The sequence below is a fragment of the Marmota flaviventris genome, chromosome 16, assembly GCF_047511675.1.
Source record: "Marmota flaviventris isolate mMarFla1 chromosome 16, mMarFla1.hap1, whole genome shotgun sequence".
Lineage (NCBI taxonomy): Eukaryota > Metazoa > Chordata > Mammalia > Rodentia > Sciuridae > Marmota > Marmota flaviventris.
Window position 1 is genome coordinate 18349181 of NC_092513.1, and position 20693 is coordinate 18369873.

Sequence of the window (20693 nt, forward strand, 5' to 3'; positions counted from 1 at the left end):
TTTTTTAAAACAATAAAATAAGAACACAGTAATGTGCTATATATGTCACCTCATAAATTTGGTAGTAATATACAATTTAAAAATTCAGGGTACTGATTAGTAATGCTTACTGGACTGCTCAAAAATTAAACTTTTGGGCTGGGGATGTGGCTCAAGCGGTGGAGCGCTCGCCTGGCATGCGTGCGGCCCAGGTTCGATCCTCAGCACCACATACAGACAAAGACGTTGTGTCCGCCAAGAACTAAAAAATGAATATTGAAAAATAATCTCTCTCTCTCTCAAAAAAAAAAAAAATTAAACTTTTATTACATAATATAGAGTTAACCTACTATTGCAAAAGCAAAATTTTTTTTATAATAACTTAAAAAACTACTTTTTAAAGTAGGTTATTAACAACATTACAATGAAAACAAGAAGTAAAAAATGTCTTAGTTAAAAAAATCTGCAAATTCAAATGAATTTTATGTAGTAGCTATTAAAACAAATCCCATAATTAGGAAACACTAAATGATTTCACAAATATTGGTGGTTCATGAAATCATTTATACTTAAGTTGTATGATATCTGTCATCAAAGAACCCATACATTGAAAAGAATTAATAAGTAATAACCACCACCACGCAGTTAAAAAAAATGGAAAAAAAAAAAAGAAGAAGAATGGAAGCTTTTAAAGCTTTTTACTTACTGGACACAAATACATTAATACATGGTGGTGGTTATTCAACACTTGTATTAAAAATTAGATGATCGCCAACTTATGCAATACTTACTTGTAAGAGTGGCACAGGCTATAGATTTTAGATAGATTTTAAATTTTAATCTGCACCAAAATAAGCTTAGTATTCCTAATTCCAATAATACTATTTATTCAGACTGTTTTTAATCCTCTGCATTCAAAGAAGCTGAAGTAAATGAATAGAGAAATTCAGTAATTCAAATATATGCATATATCTTACGTGCAAGTTTCTTAAAATTTACTTTGTGACTGGCTGTATGACAGATAATATGGATAAAAATGTTCAATATCCACATAGGGTAAATAAATTTAAAGGGCAGCATTTAATTCTATTGTATAAATATAAAGAGTTTCTATAAGTTTCCTTATGAAGCCTATATTTTATGTATTGTTATTACAACTTCAGTATTCTTGAGTGTGCCTTATAATTGCGAAACTTTTCATAATCTAATGGTTGTGTATATTTCTCTACATGTTCCCAGGCATTAGTAATGATCCAGTTTCTCAATTTAAAAGTCTCAGAGAATCAAGTGCACAGCTAGCAGATTCACTGTTAAAGCAACAATGAGCAACCCGAACCAAATAAACAACTCCAATTATTTTCACCCTAAGATTAAAAAAAAAAAAGTTTCACAAAACTAAATATACCATCAATATGTTTCCATCCTTTTCTTAAGAATATTTAATCCCAATATAAATGATCTAGAAAGCATTTTGCACTAGCTCCAAACAAATTATGATAAAGATGCCCACACTTACCAGTGGTGATGTCGTCATCCACAAGGTCATGCTCTTCCTCCTGGACTTTGGCTTCTGACCCTGAGGCATCTGGAGCAGTGGTGATAGTCTGCATGGCTTCTGCTGTGACTCCAGCTAAAACAAATAGGAAAAACCAGGTTTCATTTTTTAAAAATGTAAAGAAACTTTTAAAGCTTTTTACTTACTGAACTCAAATATAATACATTTAAAGAAATACAATATATTTACCCAAATGGAAGAGACACAAATCAATAAACAAAACATTCACATGTGCTCTATTCATTTACATGTATATGTGTACATGGGTGGTACTTTTAACCAAGATCCAGGAGAAATAGAAACTGGATTCTTAAGTAAATTACATGTCCACTTGATTTCTTTATCAATGTTTTTGCTACAAAAGTATTTAATGGATTTAAACATAATTAGGCAACAAAGACAGAATAACCTAGAAAGTGGACAATTTAAAGCATTTGCTCCTCTTTGACATTAGACAGGGGTTAGGTAGAAAGGATGATGAGAGAGACCTGAAATGCAAGGCCCCCAAAGAGTATAACATTTCCCTCTATGAAGGAATTACACATGAGGTCAGATAGCATCACACTGACAGAAACCACCTGAAAGGAGGCAAGAAAAAGAGACCAGGAGACAAAAATTCCATTCTATAAAAAATCTGAGAATTTGCCAGTGCACACAAATGTCTTTGCCCTTCACGTCCTTCTTTCTATTTTTGATGATATATTTTGTATTCAATTTGCATCTCTCATATTATTTTTAATCTGGCAATGGATAGTAGGATGTATGACTGTTACTCACATGATTATCAACAGGTATTACTCAGTTATGGAATATAAAAAAAAATCTCACCATTAAAAGTTACTTCAGGGACTGGGGTTGTGGCTCAGTGATAGAATACTTGCCTAGCACATGTGAGGCACTGGGTTCAATCCTCAGCACCACATTAATTAAAAATATTTTTTTAAGCTGCTTTAGGAGTTGAACTTTCTAATCCATTTTTATTGAGAGGTACTTTATTATTGGCCCATACAGGATTTATAAAATATTTTAAAACCAAACAAAGTAAACATTCAAGGGCTTCTTTTCTCCTAAGAAAAGAAAGAAAGACATCAAGAAAGAAAAAAATCCGGGTCACTAACCACCATGAATGATTCAGAACTGGCCCTACCACCAAGCAGTGCCAAGCCCTATGATTTAATATGGAGAATAAGACATAATTTTAGCATCACTACTTGGTCAGAGGTACCCCTAAAAAACCAAACCAGCCACATAAAAAGACCACTACTAAAAATTGATCCCTGGTGAATGGAAAATGACAAAAACACTTTATAGAAGCATTTTTTCATAGTACATTATAGTTGTACATGATTCTTCTGGGGTCTGCTGTGACATAAGCATAAATGCATATAGTATATGAATATAGTGTAATTTGCTTCATCTCACTTCCCAGTACTGTCTCCTCCCTCCCCGGGTCCCCTTCCTTTACTCTATTGAATGTTCTTCCGTTAATTTATCTTTCCATTAGTGCATCATATAGTTACAAATAAAAGTGAAATTCACTGTGATATATTCACAGGTGCACATAGCATTGTTTGGTCATTTACTCTGCAGTCCTTCCCTGTCCCACCCCCTCTCCCTCCCCAGCTAGCCCCTTCCTCTACTCTACTCCTCTCCCTACAGAAGCATTTTTCATTGGTGGGTTTCTAAGATTTAAACATTTAAGCATGGTGGGTTTCTAAGATTTCTAAATTTTAACATGAAAGAGATTAACTAGAAAAATAGTAATGATTTCTTAATTAAAGATATCTACCAGTAGAGAACAGTCACAAAGAAAAGGTAGAGAGGCAAATACCACATTCCTAAATAGAGGCATTGTTTAAATACAAAGTCAAAGATCACTTTTTCCATATAATAAAATCAAAGCATAAATCTTTGAAATATCTTAGTCTCATTCTTTGCTAACACTTAATGATTTTTAAAATTATCAAAGAAACAGGAAAAAAGTATTAATGAACAGTTTGGATAGTAGCAATCACTATTAATAGTACTTTCCTAAAACAGAATATTCAATGAAATAAAGTGGGAGTTTATTTTGTAAGATATTTACAAATTAATTTACATTTATCTTATTTAGTCAGAGAGGCTAAATAATCGTTCAACACAACATAGTTAGTGCAGAAACTAGGATTGAGATTCAGGTCTTCTGATGTCAAACCTCAATATCCTTTTACCACCAAGTTCTTATGGGGACTGAAATTTTATGGACAGGGTAGGAGGTATTACAGAACATAACAGTGTATCCATGAGACACCATGTAATCATACAAGATTTAATTTAAACACAATCTATCCACTGAGTCCCTGTTTTGTGCCAGGCAGGTACCTAACTGACAGTATTTAGTATTTTGGGGTAGAATTTAAAGAGAAATCATATACATCTTAAACTATCTGTGATTGAAAGATGAAAAGCTAAACTGAAATTGTTCTTTGATAGATGCTTAGACAAAGAAAGGCTATAAAGCCCTTAAACAAAGTAAGGGCTATAAAATCTTTTGGAAAAAAAAATACCTACAGACCATATCTTTCATAAATGTAGCTGTAAATATTTCTAACCAAATATAAGCAAACATAATTCACACATAAAAAGAGAAGTGTACATATAGCCAAGTGGAGCTTATTTCAGAAATGCAAATCTGGTCCAATTTTCAAAAGTCAGTCAATATAATCCAAGACTAAAGAAAAAATATAATATAATGTCAATTATTTGATAATATTTAACATACAAGTATGAAGAAAAAAATAACTTTAAAAACACAAAAATATAGGCAAATTTCCTCAGCTTAATAAAAGAGCACATATTTAAAAATGCACAGTTAACCTTTATATTTAAAAATGCACAGTTAACCTTTATACTTCAAGGTGAAAGTCTGAATACTTTCACCCTATGATAAGAATGAGGCAAGGCTGGGGTTGTGGCTCAGTGGCAGAGTGCTTGTCTCACATGTATGAGGCCCTGGGTTTGATCCTCAGCACCACATAAAAATAAATAAACAAAGTAATGATATTGTGTCCATGGATAACTAAGACAAAGGAAACAGGCAAAGATGTCCATTCTCACTACAACAGAATACCAAAGTTCCACTCAATGCAACAAAACAATAAAATGAAACAAAACATGCAGCTTGGAAAGATAGTGCAATTGCCCCTATGTGATGGTTAATTCTAGATGTTAATGTAACTTGATTCAGAGATGCCTAGGTAGCTGGTAAAGGCTTTCAGACTTGGATTGAACTGGGAGACTGGCTTCCCTGTAGAAGTTCTTCTATTGTAGAACTTCTCAGTCTTCACAATTCCATGAGCCAATCCCCTAATAAATACCCTCTCCTCTTTCTCTCTACCTACTTAGCTAGTTATCTGTCCATTCATCAACTGTTTTTCTCTCCCTGAAAAACCTAATTAAGGATAAAATGATTGTTTATATGGAAAATCACAGATAAATCCTAAAAAAAAAAAAAAAAAAAAAAAAACCTAACAAGTGAGTTCGGCAAGGTTTCAGAATATAAGATAGAACATTTATAGCAAAGCCCTGAGGAACTCAGTGAGACCCTGTATCAAAATAAAAATTAAAAAGTGCTTGAGTGACCCTGGGTTCAATCCCTGGTACCAAAAATAATGATGATAATGATAATAATAATTTAAATCAATTCTATTTCTATATGCTAGTATTGAACAAATGGAGATCTAAATTTAAAAAATAAGTTTAAAAGACTGAAATACTTACATGTAAATTAAAAAAAAACATACAAAGAATTTGCATATTGACCACAAAACTACAAAGTACAAAACACTGATGAAAGAAAGATCTAAATAAATTAAAGGAAGAAATACACCACATTCATAGATTAGAATATTAGAATAGCTAACATGTCAACTTTCCAAAAACTGGTAACACAGACTTAATGGAATTCCTGTTAAAATTCCAGCAAGACCACCTCCCTTTACTTTCTTTTTTTTTGGACATAAGGATAAAATTATTCTTAAATTATACGGAAAGACAATGAAACTAGAATAAAACAGTTTTGAAAAAGAATAAAACAGAAAAAGTCAGTCTACTTGAATCTAAGGCTTTACTATATAAAGTTATTAAAGGCTTTGACAGAGGGATGAAAACATGGGTTAATGAAACAGTATCAAAAACCCAGAAATAGACATACACAGTATGTTCAACTGATTTTAGACAGAGGTGCAAAGCAATTAAGGAAGGAAATATTATTTCTTTAATAATAAGGGCTGGAGCAACTGAACATCCATAGGCAAAAAAAGGAAGAAAGAAAGAAACCTGACTTAAGGTTCACAGTTGTTATTAGTCCATTTTCTGCTACTGTAATGAAATATCTAGGTATGAGTATTTTAAAATAAAGAGAGATTTATTTAGTTCACAGAGCTGTAGGCTCAAGGGCATGGTGCTGGCATTGGCTGGACTCTGGGGAGGACCTCCTTTGCCGCAGTCTGGCTGGGCACAAAATAACCGAGCCGCCACAAAGCCTTGTAGGTTCAAACAGCAACTCTTTATTCCCGAACTCTCACCGGCACTCTACACACACTTCCCGGGAACACACTTCCTCCACCATTGTGAGAACTCAAAAGTAGCAGGCGGCAGCAGGATCCGCCCTAATCCCAGAGCCGCCCTATTCCTGGAGCAGGGTCACCTTTCAACCATTCCCTCTGGCAAAAATGCCAGGCATCATTCTGACTAAACTGTGGCTCTCAACACTCCTTGACAGATGGTGGACAGTGTAACAATGGCAGGAATATACACAAGGAAAAGTCACATGGTGGAACAGGAAACCAGAGCAAGAAAATGGGATTCCATAAGAACTAGGTTAATTCCTTCCAAAGACACCCCAGTAATCTAATAACTTCCCATTAGGTCTACCTCTCAACACTGCCATAATAGAAACCGAACTCCCAATACATGAGCCTTTGGGGAAAAACTAAATCCTAACCATAACATGCATCTTTTGAAAAATTAACTAAAAATGAACCATGAACTTAAATGCAAAATATAAATCTACAAAGCCATTAGGGAATAAACTAGGAATAAATCTTTGATACCTATGGTTAAATTTATTACCAAATATAATCCATAAAAGGAAAAAATGGCAAAGTAGATGTCATCAAAATTAAAAATCTTTTGTTGTACAAGAAGATGATCCTGCTAAGAGGATGAAAAGATAATCTATAGACTAGCCAACAATCAGATATCCCGCATGGGACTAGTCCCTAGACCATGTAAGAAACCCTCAAAACTTAACAGTGAGCAGTCCAGTAGACCCTTGAAACATTAAATGTAAAGTTATCATATGACCCAACAACTGCTAGGAAATGAACACATATGTCCACATACACAAAAATAACTTGTACACCAATAATCATACCAGCATTATCCACAAACCTAAAAAGTAGACAAAATCCAAATAGTCATAAACTGATAAGTAGTAAACTGAAATATTATATGCCAATAGAATATTATATGCCAATTTAAGGAAATGACCTTCTCTTACATGTTATAACATAAACACTAAAAAGATTATGCTAAATAAACGAAGCCAGTCACAAAATATCACATTATATGATTCCATTTATATGAAATATCCAGAACAGTCAATTCTATTGATTTAGAAAGTAGATTAGCAATTTAGCCTAGGGCTGAGAGAGGTTCAAGGAGTAAGAAGTAGGGCCAATGCGTACTGGGATTCACCTAGAGGTGATGAACATGTTCTGAAATTGATTGTGGTAATGTCTATGCAACTCTAACCTAAAATTTTTTGAATTTTAAGGTGAATTTAATGAACTATATCCCAATATAGCTGTAAAATTTTCTAACATTCCAGATCAACTTAGGTACCCATGACACTTCTATATACACTCTGGGTACTTTTTCCTGCCATAAAGCTGTAGAGAAAAAAAAAGAAAATACATACAATAAGAATATATTGTATATACAAAAAAAGAGAATATATATACAAGAAGAAAGCAAAATTCACCATGAGTATTTTCTTTTATAAAAAAGGCATTATGTTTTTAAAATGTTTTCATTACTTTTGAAACCAGGGGCACTTAACTACAGAGCCACACCCTCAGCAATATTTGTATTTTATTTAGAGACTGGGTCTTGCTTAGTTGCTTAGGGTCTCACTAAGTTGCTGAAGCTGGCTTTGAACTCATGTTCCTTCTCCTCAGCCTCCTGTACCACTGGGATTATAAGCATGCGCCACCACACCCAGCTATTGAATTATATTCTTGATTTGGACCACCTGTAATTCATTCTGTTAATCTTCACAGTCACAATTTCTTTTATCTTGTAACCAATCAGTAAATGGATATTTTGAGTTACTTAAAAATTATATATATTTCATGTTTTCAAGATAAACTAAATGTCCAAACTCTCATTAGACTGGACCCTAGGATGGTAACCAACTACCTAAGACTCACAGTGTGTTATATAATATAGTAAAGGTGAGAAGTACTGAGAGTGTTTTGGCTATTTTGGGTCTTTTATTTTTCCAATAAATTTTAGAACTAGTTTTCTAGTTTTGTGAAGAATGCTGTCAGTATTTTAATGGTGACTGAGTTTATCTGTGTAAAACTTTTGGTACTATGGCCATTGTGACAATATTTATTCTGCATATTCAAGAACATGGGTGTACTACTTTTCATCTTCTAAAGTCTTCTTCAATTTTTTTTCAGTATTTATTGTTTTTATTGTAGAGGTCTTTCACCTCCTTGTTTGGATTTTTTTTTTTTTTTTGGATTTATTCCCAAGTTTGTTCTTTGTGTTGAAGGTTATAGTTTTCTTGATTTCTTTCTCAGCAGATTCATTATTGGAGTATAGGAAAGTGATATATATATATATATATATATATCACAACATAAATATATATATATATATATAACACAACATAAATAAATATATATATATATATATATATATATATATATATATATATATATATATATATATCTTGCATTCTGCTACTTTGCTGAATTTGCAAGCTCTAGAAGTTGACTGATGGAATATTTTGGGTCTTTAGATATAGGATATTATCAATAAACAGAGAACATTTGACATCTTCTTTTCCTATTTGTATCCCTTTAATTTCCTTTTCTTGGCTTATTGCTCTGACTAGAGTTTCAAAATCTCTGTTGAATAGGAGTGGTGAAAATAGACATTCTTGTTTTGTACCTGATTTTACAAAGAATGTTTTCAGTTTTCCTGTGTTTGGGATGATGTTGACCTTGGGTTTCTTGTATATAGCCTTTACAATGCTGACGTAAATTCCTTTTATTCCTAGTTATTTCAGTACTTTTAACATGAACGGGTGCTGGATTTTGTCTAGAACTGTTTCTGCATCTATTGAGATTCTTGTTCTTAACTTTATTTACATGCTGAACTACATGAATTGATTTGTGTATGTCAAACTCACCTTGCATCCCTAGGATGAAACCCATCTGGTCATGGTGTACTACCTACTAAAGAACTAAAATCAGTATATTATAGTGATATAAGCACATCAATGTTTATAGCAGCTTAATTCACAATATCTAAGTGATGGAACCATCCCAGGTTTCTGTCAGCAAGTAAATGAATAAAGAAAATGTGGTATATATATACACAATGGAACTTTATTCATATATAAAAAGTAAAATTATAGAATTTGCTAATAAACTGATGGAAATGGAAACCATGCTAAGTGAAATAAGCCAGACTCAGAAAGTCAAGGGTTGAATATTTTATATCAAATGCAGAAGCTAGACCAAAATAAGGGGTGGGGGGGGAGGGCAGGGGATGTCCTATAAAAAGAGAAGGGAGATTAGTGGAGTTGAGAAAGGGAATTAAGAGAGAAGAAAGATGGATGGGAAAAGGAAGGAACAGTAGAAGGAAATTGACCAAATTTTGCTATGTACATATATAAATATACCACAGTTAACTTCACCTTTATGTACATATAAAAAGCACCAATTTTAAAAAAACTATAAATTAATGGAAGGAAGACCACAAGAGTAGAGGAAGGGGAACAGCAGGGGGGAGGAGAAGAGAGAAAGAGAAAGTACTAGGGATTAAAGTGGAACAAATTATATTTTGAGCATGTAAGATAATGTCAAAATGAACCCCAATATTATGTAAAACTATAATGCACTAATAAAAGAATTAAAAGGAAAAAAGAAGTACTGAGAATGGACAGACCAACTACCTTTCAATTCTCAAACTGAAATGTCACAGCTCAATCAAAACAAACTTAACAGCTTGCTTTTAGAAAGTAATAGATGGTTTTCATGTTAAACTTTTTAACCACACAGTTATGGTAAAAGACTATTTAAAAACATTATTTAATGATTCTAAGTAATCTTTATCTACAAAAGAAAAAATAACATTTTTTAAAATTCTAAACCAGAACTTGATTATATCTAATCACTACAGTTATGTGTTGTTTAACTCTCTTAAAGTCTATAGACATTAATGTAGATATTCTATAAAAGGCAAAACGATAGGAGAGAAAGCTAGGGGCAGGGGTTGTGATAAAAGGTTGACTGTAAAGAGGTAGAGAAATTTTTTAAAAGGATGAAGATAGTCCATATCCTGATTGTGGAAGTGGGGACATGACTATCCATATTTGTTTAAAGCTCACTATAAACTATAAATAAAAAATGGCAACTTTTACTATATGTAAATTATACCTCAATGAACTTGCTTTTTCAAAAACTCTTTTAGAAGGTAATATACATTGTCATGAAAGAGAACTGAAGATTATGCCAGAATACCATACTATTTTCTATAAAACAATGATGAGAAAAATTATCTTGCTTTCTTCCTGATATGAAAAGCCTAAGCTTTTCAAAGAATAAAAATGACTTTCTCACTATCTACTAACAAAAAAGATGAAATATCCTGGGAAATATAGAAAAAGTATCTTTAGAAAATCCTTATGTAGAGGGGCTGGGGTTGTGGCTCAGTGGTAGAGCACTCGCCTAGCACATGCAAGGCCCTGGGTTCGATCCTCAGCACCGCATAAAAATAAATAAAATAAAAGTATTAAAAATTTATATGTTAAAAAAAGGAAAATCCTTAGGTAGAAACTTCAATTTCTTGTTGTTCTTAAACAAGATTCTATCAATTAATTATACGAGACTTTTTTTCTATGCACTTGATGTAAGTAAGCTATTTTGTCAATTACACTATAAAATCTAAGAAGACTTATTTTCTGAGTATCCCCAAAATATTTGGCAGTGATGAATACCTTATAATTGCTCAACAAATACAGGCTGAATAGTACAGAATTAGAATACCTTCAATCCCCAAAAAATATATAATATATAAATTATATTATTTAAATATTAAATACTGGTAGATAAGAGTAATGTTTGGAGGAAAGAAATACAAAGAGATAATATAAATTAATGGAAAGACATTCCTTATAAAATGAGTAAGTCCCCAAATCCATATTTCACAAAATGAAAAATGAAAAACTGTAACACCTGATAACATGTCTTCATATACTGTTTTTAGACCATGAATCAGGAGGGAAAAGAGAAAAATGGAACAGAAAATTTGTCTGAGTGAGTCTGGACATGATCAGAAGAAGGAAGAGGCAGGTTGTGGCTGGTAGTCACAGGAGGGACTATTTGAAAATCTCTACACCAGCCTGATTCCAGATCCTGAGGTTGCTTTGCACTGTTAAGAGACCAATACACATAAAATCGTCCATTTATATGATAAGATTTTAATCACATAAAATCATCCATTTATATACAAGATTTTATTCACTTTAGAAAAAATAAAAATATGGAAATGCAGTCTTTAAAATTAACAGTATAAAACTACACTTAACTATCCCCACCAGTAAAATCAGATATATTATTATAAAATTCATACCTTTCACTGGCTTACATATTACCTTTATAAACATTTTTTCCAACTGGCTAATAAGATCTAAGTAATAATAAATAATATGAACTTGGGAGACTTCTATAGCACCATGTGATTAACTTGCTAATCGAGGATAAAATGAAGATTTTAATATAGTAAACTGTAAAATACAGCACTTTATTCAATATTGGAATATAAAACCACATCAGTTCATTATAATTTTATTATTTTATTGAAGGTTAGAGGGAAGTGATAATACTGGTAGGATTAAAATTAAAAATACACAAAATATAAAAATTATATTTCTCCTTCTCAAAATCATATAGATTTTCATGGAGACTGAAAAACGTGTCCAAAAGAATAAGTGGGTATTTCTGTTTCATCAGTTTCTCACGACTGTGGCTTTCCAGCGGTCCAATTAAAGGACACTGGAGGCAATAATTTGATGTGCACATTTACTTTGAATGAAGTAAAATTTAACGATAAGAAAGGGAATACGGGAATATCCACAGTTTCTTTTCAGGCAGAGGCAGGGATTTATTGAAAGCAGATCTCTGCAGTGACTGACCAACACTGCCCCACATTCCCCACAATCCTTATGACAGACAGACGGCCTGCCTCACATTAATTCACTTCACACCACTTGTATCGATCCGCAGCCGTTCCCTAGTCTCTCTGCACACATTGCCTGTCTGGCTGCCTCCCTCCACATCAGCACATACACACAAAGGCCACAGAAAGATAACCTTTTGCTTTCCATTAAAGACACAGTATCCACTTTTCCTTCTACGGTAACATCAAAAATATAAAATAGAACACTATAGATGTTGTCTTGTAGAAATTACTTCCTATAGGAAATAGTGAAGTTATTTATCCCTTATGCTGAATGAAAATCATTTCAATTTATTAGAAACAAGTTAGCTTATTAAAGGTATCATGCAATTAAAGGCACAACACAATTAAAGAAATATAAGCGTAATTAAAAATAAGCAAAGTGTCTTCCTGAATAAAAATATAGTAATTGTTTAGTAATATGAGGATTGATGGTTATTTCTTAAAAAATAAAATACATCTTTTCCTAACTAGTATTTTGAATATTTTTCAGATAACTGCTTTCATATAAAATGCTATTACAGCCAATTCTGAAAGCAGCAAAAAGAACATATTTTCTGAAAAAATACACAAAGAATAGAAACTACAGGTAGTGTACTACATCAACAGAATACTAATGTGAGAGCATAAAGCTTTATTATTTCTCTTCCCAAACAGAATCTGAAAATGATCTATGGGAAAAAATCATATCTAATAAGTCTGCTTCACTCCAGGTACATTTCCAAAGATTTCGGTTTGATTCACAGACCATGAGCTGACTTAATTTTGGCTTCAAAAGAACAAATGAAGCCAAGACCTATGGTACTCAACCTATAAAGTGTTGTAAAACAAAAGCAAAACTGTCTTGACACACTCTTTCTTAACATTTTAATCTCTGGCTGATTAGAAAACCCCAATTACAGGAGGTTGAGGCAGGAGAATCAAACGTTCAAGGCCAGTCTCAGCAGCTTAGTAAGACACTGTCTCAAAATACAATAAAATATAAACAGGGCTTAAGATGTGGCTCAGTGGCAAAGCACCCTAGGTTCAATCCCCAGAATGAATGAATGAATGAATGAATGAATAAATAAATAAATAAATAAACCCCAATTATAAGCAAAATTAAATATCTCAGAACTGTGCAATGTATGTTCTCTTGCATATAAAGAAGGTACATTAAAACTTCCTTGTATTTCCTGATTTTATTTCCTTTTTCTTTTGGCTAGCATTACCTTGGCCGAAGTTACACCACCAAGTGGTAACAACAGTGTACTAAATGCACACAGTACACTAAGTGTGTTCTCCTTTACAATCACAGTAAGTAGCCTTGAAAGTCAAAGAAAGAAAAATGGATGGAGGCTGCTAAGGCTAAAGGTTTTAAAAATAGGGATGTTGAGATTTGGGTAAGGCTGAAGGATGGGAGGGATCTGAATAAGAGAGAGGATGTCATTGCCAATTTGAGGAAAGCAAAGCGACTAGAGTTCTCACGTTGTCTTACACACTCGTGCTGCACTCAGGCAACTGTGTCTCAGCCACAAACTAGGTGAGACACAAGGAGAAAAAGACACCATCTCAGGTGCCAAGAAGCTCACAAGTGAGCTGAGACCACGAGAGTCACTGGAGAAATGTGAGATAGCTTTGATTTGATTTGTTTTAGAAAAAATCTCTTCTGTAGCAATATAAAGAATGACGTGGAAGGCTCCAGAATTGAGGTAGCAATTGAAGCCAGTGATTTTCAAACCATACTTCTTGAAGCCCTAGGAACTTCCTAGAGGCTGTGTATAGTGGGTGAATTCACACATATATACACACATTTTCATTTGAAGAATAGGTAACTGCTTTCTAAAAAATATCTGAAAATCCCTCATCTTGATTTTTTTAAATAAAGAAAATGAATGGGAAGAAAGTCAAGAGTTTTTTTCCCGATCAAACACAAAAGGGGGACTCTCAGCACATAAGGAAGGACATGGAGAGTATATTTCATATATTTAACTTTTTCTGAATGATTGTTATGTTAAGAAAAGGGGATAAAAATGAAGGGTAGCACAAGAACTTACACATTAGAAAAACTAATAGCTACGTGAGAAATACAGATTTATATATACATAAGTGAAAATATAGTATACATATAAAGAAAAATCAATTAACTCTTCTTAGAATGGGATAAAAAAGAACATAAAAGAAACTATTTCATGAGAAGAAAATATTTGAATTACATCTTGAATGAGGTAGAAGTTATGATGGAATGCTACTAAGTGAAGAAAATCCCAGGAAGAAAGGGCAAAGGCCTATGTAAAGAGTCCCTGATGTATCTACAGAACGAGGTCGCAGGAACAAAACAAGTGTGGGGAGAGGTGGGAAATGAGGCTGACAGGACACTAGATGTCAGAGCCCCCAGGAAAAAGAGAGAAACAGCACTAACAGAAAATCTGAGGCAGAGAAGGAATATGTTGGTGTTCTTTAAGGAAGACACCTGGCTCCAGGGTGATAGGTTGAGAATAGTAGTTGGTAAATGTCATCACAGGGCTACTAGGGTTGGTGACTCTGGAATGACAATAAACAAGAATTTTAATACCAAAGATTAGGGGAGTCATAGGATAATTACATCATTTCTCTTTCTGGTGACCAGAATAGTTTGGGATTACAGTTTGGATAAAGCCACAAGCAGCTTCGCGACAACAAATATCAAGGCTGAGAGTTTGACCTAAACTGCCAGATGTCCCACAGAGATAACCAATGAAAAGCAGTAACTTCTGGCAACCCAGTCAGGCTGTCCTGTATACAACCTGATGAACACAAGATCAAATACAATGACATTTTGTACACTAAATTCAATGATGGATATAAGAGGATGAGTTTACCACAGTGCCTGAGATGTAGTAAGAAGTACTCAATAAATAGCAGTATTAATCATTCATAGCACTACCATTGCTTTTGTTATTACTATTTTTCTTTATTATTATTTTAGTTTTTCCCAAGGAAGTACTTCACTTCAACTTTTACTTTTTCTCCATGTGAACCTATTGCACTATGAACTTTTTATTAAACACCATTTCCCTCCTTTTTTTGGCTATATTTCCAAACATTTTATGACACCTGTTTATACACAAGGCACCTAAAACTTTAAAAAAATTAGAATATTTAGTTAATCTTTGACTGCCAAATATATTATTTTCTGATATGTATATACATACATACACAAGGAAGCTTTTGACTTTTAAATTATTCATGTGCAGTGAGTGATTGACTTGAAAATAAATAAATAAGAATCTTATCTAGCCAGGTGTGGTGGTACATCCCTGTTACACCAGTGGCTCGGGAGGCTGAAGCAGGAAGATCACAAGTTCAAAATCAGTCCTAGCAACTGAGTGTGGCCCTGAGCAGCTTAGCATTCTTTCTTTTTTCTTCCTTAGCACATATTTTCTAAGTCATGCTACTTGCAGATAGAAATAAATGAAGAGACCAAGTCATAAGATAAAGTTATAATATTTCTAGGAGAAAATCAGCATGACCTTGGGTTTGCCAATGAGTTTTTAAACATAATACCAAAGTCTTGAGCCACAAAAGAAAAACTGATAAATTGAACTTTATCAAAATTTAACTTATGCACCATAAAGGTCACTACTGAAGGGGTGAAAGACAAGTCACAGACTGGGAAAAGATATTTTCAAATTGCATATTTGCTTTATATATACCAGTACTGACTTGTACCCAGTATATAAGAACAAAAGAAAACAATGACACAGTAGAAGAAAAACTGGGCAAAGAATCTAAACAGACATTTCCCTAAAAGGAATATATGAATAACCATATGAAAATATGTCCAACTTTATTAGTTAAAAGGGAAATGAAGATTAAAATCATAGTTAGATACATATTCATAATTACTAGAACATGTAAAGTTAAAAATATCAAAAACTGGTGAGGATGTTTCATTGATGAGCATCACTCATTTATGGTAGGAATGCAAAATGATATAGGTACTTTGGAAAAGAGTTTGGCAGATGTTTTAAAATTGCACTTTCCCATTCAACCTAGCAATTCCATTCCTAGTTATTTGTTCAAGTAAACTTAAATCTTAAGTTCATACAAATTCATTCTCTCTCTCTCTCTCTCTCTCTCTCTCTCTCTATATATATATATATATATATATATATATATATATATATAGTCTCTATATATAAAACTATATATGTCTATAATATATATAGTAGTTATATATTGAGTAAAACTATAATAACAATATAAATACAAATATATTTATATATTTACAAATTATATACTATGGCTTGTGGTTTCCTGTAACACAATGAAAGAATGTCCAGGAGAGAAGTGGATTGATTATGAGAGCATAATCTAATTGGTGGATTGATAATTTGAATGGATTACTGGGTAGGCAGTGGGGGTGTGGCTTAAGGAAATAGGTCACTGGAGGTGTGCCTTAGGGGTTTATAGTTTGTTCTAGGCCAGCAGAATTCTCTTTGCTTCCTGGCTGTCATGAACTGAGCACCTCTTTTCCACCATGATGTTTCAGCTCATCTTGGGCCCAGAGCTAAGAAGTTGGCCAACATTGTTTTCTTATGTTCTTATATACACTGGGTACAAACTATGGCCTGAAGCACTAAAACAGCCAAAATAAACTTTTCCTCCTTAAAAGTTTTTCCTGTTGGGTGTTTTTATCACACTAATAAGAGTTGATTAACTATAGATTTATTTATAACAATTATTTGTATATGTGTGTGTATGTATGTATGTGTTTGTATATATACACATGTTTATACACAAACACACACCCAGAGAGAGAGAGAGAGAGAGAGACAGAGAGAAGGAGAGAGATGTTTTACTCATAATCAACCAAAACTGAAAACAACCCAGATGTCTTTAAACAAATAAAAGCATAAACAAACTTAGGTTCAGATACATAATGAAACACTATTTAGCCAAAAAAAAAAAAGAACTATTGATATATGCAATAATATAGACAAATCTAAATGTATTATGCTAAGTGAAAGAAGACAAATCCAGAAAGATACATGTTATATGATTCCATTTATATAAAATTTTGGAAAAGGCAGAACTAGGACGATGAAAAATCAGTAAGTGGTTGCCAGAGATCAAGGGCAGAGGGGCTAATTTCAAAGAGGCTACACAAGGAAATTTAAGGTATGGTACTGTGGTAGTAGATCCCTGACTCCATCCATCTGTCAAAACACAAAGACCTATATTCCACAAATAGTAAACTTTGTTGAACATAAATGTTTAAGAAAATAATGAATTAACTGGAAGAATAGGGGAATCAATCCAGAATGAATTGCAGACTCTGACAGATTTATTAAACTGAATTACAAATGTATGGTTTAACTTCACTGAAGGGTGTAAGGCAAAATGGAGTTGACCTAAAAAATGTTGGAAAAACAGGTCCAGAAAAAAGACAGGTTAATGTAAACCCAAAGACAAAGAACTGTATACATACTGCACTTTAATTGGTAAATAGGCTTCTCATAGGCTATGGGTTAAAAATTCTATGTTACTTTTTGTGTCTACTAGATTGAAGAATAAATAAATCTATGGTAGATAATGAGAGTCAGTTTTCTCATATTCAGAGAAAGAAATAAAGAGAAACGAAAGGGGAAGACCAGAATGAGTCTAGTGGAGTTGAATAAAAACAAGAGATATGAGTATGAACTAAGTTTGATTTTACTTCTCTCCTTTTCCTGCACACGTGCACGCGTGTGCGCACACGCACGTGCGTACACACACACACACACACAGAAATTTGAAGTAATTACAGATTTGTTTCCAAGTTCTGTCCACTGAGATGATCTAGAAACAGCAAAACCCCAGTAGCAGCAAGCATGCCTAGCACCCAGATCTTAGTTTCTAATACCTTCATTAAAAAAGAATTAAGCCTCCTTAGAGAAATGGCTGAGTTTAGGAGTTGGGCAGAGAAAATACAAGATGAGCAAAGAACATGTATCAGAAAATGCCTTTTAAAAAGAAAACCATATCAAATTAACACTGGAGCCAACTCCAAAGAGCTTCTTTTGGTCAATGCTAGAAAAACCTGAGCAACAAAATGGCATTATAAGAATTCTATTATTCAAATAGTTATTAAGAGCCTGCAAATCGCTTTATGCTAGGTCACTTGGGGACAAAAAAACAAAGTCCTGAACCATGGTCCCAAGGACAGATCTCAATAGAGTGTTTACCAGGTATATTTATTTTTATGAAGATTGTGTTGCTTCAGGATCAGAATGAAATACAAATTATGTCTTCCAAATGTAAATATATATTCATAGATGGAATATAAAGAAACAAGTAAAATGATAAGCCTCAGAGAAAACTGGGTAAGCAGGTGCATGAAATATGTTTACTTCAGCCTGGAAACATGACAAAGTGGAAACAATCTGCAGAAGACACAGACATTCATACACTGTAATGAGCATAATGCATCTATAGAAGCACATCACGATTCCACTGCATTACACTGATTCAATCTCACAATTCATTTTAAAGACTATTCATAGCTAACCAATGATTTAGAGGAAAATGAAAAGTTGAATTAACTAAAGGAGCACCAATCATTGCCTCTGGGAGAGCTTTTAAAGAATTAGCTTGCAAATAAAGTTATAAAAGAATGAAAAATGAGCCAGGAAAGTACTAACATAACAGAGATATTAAAATGTATAAAGTTTCATTTTTTAAAATCCCATTCTACAAATAAAACCAGAACAAGCCAGATGTGGTGGCTCATACCAATAATCCCAGGAGCTCCAAAGGCTAAAGCAGGAGTATCACAAGTTCAAAACCAGCCTCAGCAACTCAGGGAGGCCCTAAGCAACTATGTCTCAAATGAGAAATAAAAAGAGTTGTGGTGGGGCTAGGGTTGTGGCTCAGTGGTAGAGCGCTCACCTAGCACATAAAAGGGCCTGGGTTTGATCCTCAGCACCACATAAAATAAATAAATTAAATAAAGGTATTGTGTCCAACTGCAACTAAAAAACCAATATTTAAGGGTTGGAGCTATGACTTAGTGATTATATGCCCCTGGATTCAATCCCCAGTAACTCCCCACACACACACACACACACACACACACACAAAAAAAAAAAAAAAAAAAAAAAACCCTCAAAAAACAAACAACAAAACAGAACAAAATAAGTGTGTAAAGGAGGCAGCCGCTCTTACACTGGAACTCTATATCTTCTGCCCTAGTCTGGTGTGGATGAGAGTGGGATTAGAACGCCAGGAAAAGAAGTGTAGTATTACTACAAATAAATTATCATTAAAGAAACTTGTAAAGATTAACAAAAGTAGATTAACTACTCTACCGAAAAACGCCAGCACTAAAGAATTGCTTTAAAGAACTCATGTCTCCAGTTCAAGGTACTCTCATTTTTAAATGAAAATAACTAACTTCCCCAAACTAAGGCATTTACCTAAGTGAGGAGATGGAAGGGGTTATGCTGGAATGGTAATAACTAAAACTTTCAAATGGTGGTGAAGAAGAAATAAAACTTCACAGCAAAACACGTTAGTTGTCAGAATATGAGGTACCAAGTGCCATGTGCAAAGCATTCCCACAAATTTCCTGACCAGGAGAATTACAGGGGACAAATCACATCTCTATGTAAATTACCTGAATGTCATACATCCTGTAATCTGTATGATTCTGGTTATAAATGTAATCAATGAGTTAACTAAATGATTCAGTTTAATTTCAAACTACAAAATTTTACCTTCAATGTACAGAAACTCATTATGTCATCAGTGTTTTATAATAAATATCTTATAGGTTATGGAACTATCAAAAAGTTCATAGCATTCATATATATAAACAAAAAGTAACTGAAAGGAGTTAACAAAGAAAAATAAACTACCTGAGCAAAAGCTTAACAAATGTCCAAAACAGCATGAAAAAAAATTTAAATTTCCTGCAAGACAAAAAGGATTTAAATGAAAGTTATCCTATCCTATTCTTGTCAGGATGTTAATGTTATAACAATGTCAGTTTTCCCTAAGTAAGTTTATGAATTAAACAAATCCCCACAAAAAATGCCATGATGAGTCCCCCTACCAGAGCTAAATAAGGTAATTAAAAAGTCAATTTGGAAAAACAAACAAGCAAGAATAAACCAGGAAAACCCTCAAAAAAGAAGGGCATTCAGGAAGGGGACCACTAAATGTTAAGATATGAAATAGCTACAGACCAATGGAACAAAATGGAAGACCCCAAAATACATAAAACTACATACAGAAATAACATACAGAATTGATTTTTAAGAGAACCAGATATAAGCCACACAAGAAAAAAATAATAATCCATTCTTCATACCATTAAGCAGAACCAATTCTAACCGTCATTTAGGAAAGCAAAAGTAGAAATGGAATATTAGAAAAAAATATGGAGAAATCCTATAACAAGAAAAACTGTCCTCACTTTGAAACAAAAGAGAAAACACCACAAGCAAAATAAGAATATGGCAGATTTAAAAATATTTTAATCTTCCACCACAGATAGAGGGTTAATCCCAATAACAACTGAGCTAGAGGTATGAATTGCTACTTTGAAAAAATCTTCAAAACACAGTCATATGATAAAATACTAAATCCCAGCAATAAAAGAAAAACAATGAGATTTCATTTCTTGCCTAAAATCACA

The 20693-nt window shown here is 33.3% G+C and overlaps 1 protein-coding gene across 2 annotated transcripts in view; it reads right to left on the reverse strand.

The window, feature by feature from the left end:
* Wdr7 (WD repeat domain 7) overlaps positions 1 to 20693 on the reverse strand; it is a 326007-nt gene that overhangs the window by 170844 nt on the left and 134470 nt on the right. For both annotated transcript variants that reach the window (XM_027949032.2, XM_071602717.1), the window contains one exon: positions 1496 to 1609. In XM_027949032.2, coding sequence (XP_027804833.2) covers positions 1496 to 1609 — 114 coding nt within the window. The remainder of the gene's footprint in view (positions 1 to 1495; positions 1610 to 20693) is intronic.